The sequence below is a fragment of the Micropterus dolomieu genome, linkage group LG03, assembly GCF_021292245.1.
Source record: "Micropterus dolomieu isolate WLL.071019.BEF.003 ecotype Adirondacks linkage group LG03, ASM2129224v1, whole genome shotgun sequence".
Classification (NCBI taxonomy): Eukaryota; Metazoa; Chordata; class Actinopteri; order Centrarchiformes; family Centrarchidae; genus Micropterus; species Micropterus dolomieu.
Genome location: NC_060152.1, coordinates 16,820,384 through 16,823,611, shown reverse-complemented (window position 1 = coordinate 16,823,611; position 3,228 = coordinate 16,820,384). Strand labels below are relative to the sequence as shown.

Sequence of the window (3,228 nt, the reverse complement as noted above, 5' to 3'; positions counted from 1 at the left end):
CCTGACTGATCTAGAGAAGATCTGTGTGGAGGAGTGGGCCAAAATCCCTCCTGCAGTGTGTGCAAACCTGGTGAAAAACTACAGGAAACGTTTGACCTCTGTAATTGCAAACAAAGGCTACTGTACCAAATATTAACATTGATTTTCTCAGGTGTTCAAATACTTATTTGCAGCTGTATGATACAAATAGTAAATAAAAATCATACATTGTGATTTCTGGATTTTTATTATTTTTTTTTAGATTATGTCTCTCACAGTGGACATGCACCTACGATGACAATTTCAGACCCCTCCATGATTTCTAAGTGGGAGAACTTGCAAAATAGCAGGGTGTTCAAATACTTATTTTCCTCACTGTACATCAAATTTGTGTGTTAAACAACTTTCTTTTATGATATTTGTCACTTGTATGGCTGAAGTAATAATACATACAAATCAGTTTTGTATTCAGTTATTTTTGAAGTCACAGGTCCAAAGTCATGGGAAGGTTTGGCTGCAGACTGAAATGGTCTCTTGTCAGTGTTTTAACTGATTTAAAAGGTTGCTGAATATGCTCGGCTGTGGCATACCACATTTTATGTGAACTGGTTGGTCCATATTATTATTATTATTATAACAGCATTGGCAGTTGATCCTGAGTGCTTAGCACTGTGCCATTATACACTGATGCTGTTATCACTGCTCAGCATGTTGCAGTCCAGAAACATCAGCCACCTTTCCCCAGGTGACTGTGATCACTAATTAACTTTCACTTCTCTTCACTCCATGTGAAGGGGGATTTAAAGTTTGTGGTTTTCCCCCGATATGTCTCTGTGCAGTGTGAATTTTGGTCATCATGATCACATTATTAGTGACAGCGTTGGCAGTCCCTCCTGAGGCCTTGGAGCTGTGCTGCATGCTGATGATGTCACCACTCGTCTGCTCGGGCTCTGTACGACGGAAAATATTTCTCACAGTGGCCTGAGGCAGAACAGGGCAGTGAATTATTCAGTGAATTGATGATTAAACGTGTAAATACATGAGTGATGGATGAACAAATATGGCTGCAGGGAAGGACGGATGGACAGATGGAAAGGTGGAAGGATGGTGGGATGGATGGGATAAAGAAAGGTAAGAAAGAGAGTAAGAAAAGGACTCCAGTCTTACCTTGAAATTATTTGTAACAAAGCAGTAGACGACAGGATCCATACAGCTATTCAAACTGCTGAGAGTGACAGTCAAGTGGTAGACTATCACATGATGAGGCATATCAGGGTAGAAGTACACCACCACCTACAATACAACCATGAGATCACACATGATGTTGTCATTTAACCACTGTTTCATAACTGTTTCATAAATGGTGACATGGTGATGATTTTTTTAAACAATGCAACACACCTGTCTCTCACTCACCTGTCTGATGTGGAAAGGTGTAAAGCAGATGGTGAAGATGACCAGCACTGTGGTCAGCAGCTGGACAGCCCTCTGTCTCCTCTCCCTGAGAAAATACAGTTAAAGCCACCAGTGTGACATCCCATCAGCTGTAAGCCTCTAGTGCTTTCAAAGCTGCAATGCAATCCTTTTATTATTGTATGGTCTATTCTTGTATGTCATGATATACTGTACTTCCTTACTACATATATGTATTAAAGATTGGTTATACCTGCTTTGCTGCATCAGACGGCGGTCAGCTAGTGCCCACATAATCCGTAACGTGAAGACCACTATGATGATGAGGGGTAGAAAAAACTCAGTGATGGTAAGAAAGAGGAGCTTTGAGAGGCAGCAGCCCGCGTGCTGGAAAGCAGTGGAGAGGAAGGAGTAGGTGACCACAATGGCAAACAGCCAGACAGAGACGCACACACATTTGGCCACACTGGAGTTCCTCCACCGACGGGAAGCTTCAACCTTCAAGGACAAAAGAAAATATGCAGCTTTAACTTCCTTCTAGTTTCTGAGTAAGGATGAGCAGGTATCCAGCATGTTGTCAAGGGACACTTTAGACATCAGAAAATGACCAATTCTGTTACCAGATCACAGGCAAAACCCACCTGCACGATGGCGAGGTAACGGTCGACACAAATGCAGGTCAGAAACAAGATGCTGCAGTACATGTTGACAAAGTAGCTGAAGATGTGCATGTAGGAGCAGGTGAGACACGCTCCTCCACTGTAATAGAGCAGGATGCGAGTTGGCAGAGAGAGGTTCACCAAGAGGTCCGTCACCGCCAAGTTGATGGTGTAGATCACTGACGTGGTCTTTTGCTTGGTGCGGAAACAGAAAACATAAAGTGCGACTATGTTAAGCACCATGCCCACCTGTGGAAGAGAAGAGCAGAGTTACGGAGTTTATACATACTGGCACTGTCAGTATGTGTTTGAAAAACTTACATAAGAATGTATTAATATCTACTTATACCACAAAGGGCTCCAAAAGAAATTCCTACCAGGAATATGAGAGAGTTTATGACCATCAGTGCAATCCAAAGGCCGTAAAAGTCATTGTAGAGCCCCTCATCCAAATGAGCCAGTCTTTGAAGATATCCTTCCATACCACTTCTGTTACTGGGACTGGATATTACAGGCAGGATGGGAAATGAAGTATTGATGAAAAGCCAGGACTCAGTGCTGTTGAAGATCATCTTAATGATTATGGTGAGGATGATGGTGGTGATGATAGTGATGATGGTGATGATGTTCCAAAGTTGGTGCAGAAACTGTCAGACAAAATCACAGTAAACATTTACTTGAAATTGTAGTCTGGGTGGAAACTGCAAGATACCCATCTGTTTATTTTTGTACCAATTTATAACTCTTCACTGGCTGCAGGCTATCCCAGCATGCATTAGGCAACAGGGAGACACCCTGAACTCACATTCCCACACACAATCACCTTTATAGTAAAAGACTATGTGTTTGTGGGAATAAAGTAAGCCCTGCACAGTGCAACATACAGAGCATCCCTCTCCACTCCCCTGCCCTGACGGCCACTCTTCACTGTCTCTGACCTCAGTGTGGATGTTGCTGTTGGCACGGCCATACTGACAAAGCCACTTTAAACCAATAATTTATTTATAATGTAACTCTATTTATTTGTGCAGTCTTCTGTGAGGGGTTATGGATATATTTATTATACTTGTCAGTATCAGTTTTATTAAGAATTTAAATATGTCAATTTTAACTCTTACCCTTTTTGTAAAAACACTGAAATATGCGCATCTAACCCTTCTGACCTTTTCACGGCAGT

At 42.0% G+C, this 3,228-nt stretch overlaps 1 protein-coding gene across 1 annotated transcript; it reads right to left on the bottom strand.

The window, feature by feature from the left end:
* Positions 1-741: 741 nt before the first annotated feature.
* On the bottom strand, positions 742-3,021 carry LOC123968083 (G-protein coupled receptor 20-like). The gene is made up of 7 exons (XM_046044565.1): positions 2,980-3,021; positions 2,429-2,698; positions 2,034-2,300; positions 1,646-1,890; positions 1,396-1,480; positions 1,147-1,272; positions 742-960 (listed from the first exon to the last, which is right to left on the bottom strand). Exons 1-7 carry the CDS (start codon positions 3,019-3,021, stop codon positions 742-744), a joined length of 1,254 nt encoding a protein of 417 aa, XP_045900521.1.
* Positions 3,022-3,228: the final 207 nt, after the last annotated feature.

What these genes read in the sequence shown, in the direction of transcription:
- LOC123968083 (XM_046044565.1), bottom strand. Translation starts at nt 3,021, where the DNA reads ATGGCCGTGCCAACAGCAACATCCACACTGAGGTCAGAGACA. An exon ending in TAAACTCTCTCATATTCCTG is followed by an intron (nt 2,301 to 2,428) that starts GTAGGAATTTCT and finishes TCTCTTCCACAG; the next exon opens with GTGGGCATGGTGCTTAACAT. An exon ending in GTTACCTCGCCATCGTGCAG is followed by an intron (nt 1,891 to 2,033) that starts GTGGGTTTTGCC and finishes TTGTCCTTGAAG; the next exon opens with GTTGAAGCTTCCCGTCGGTG.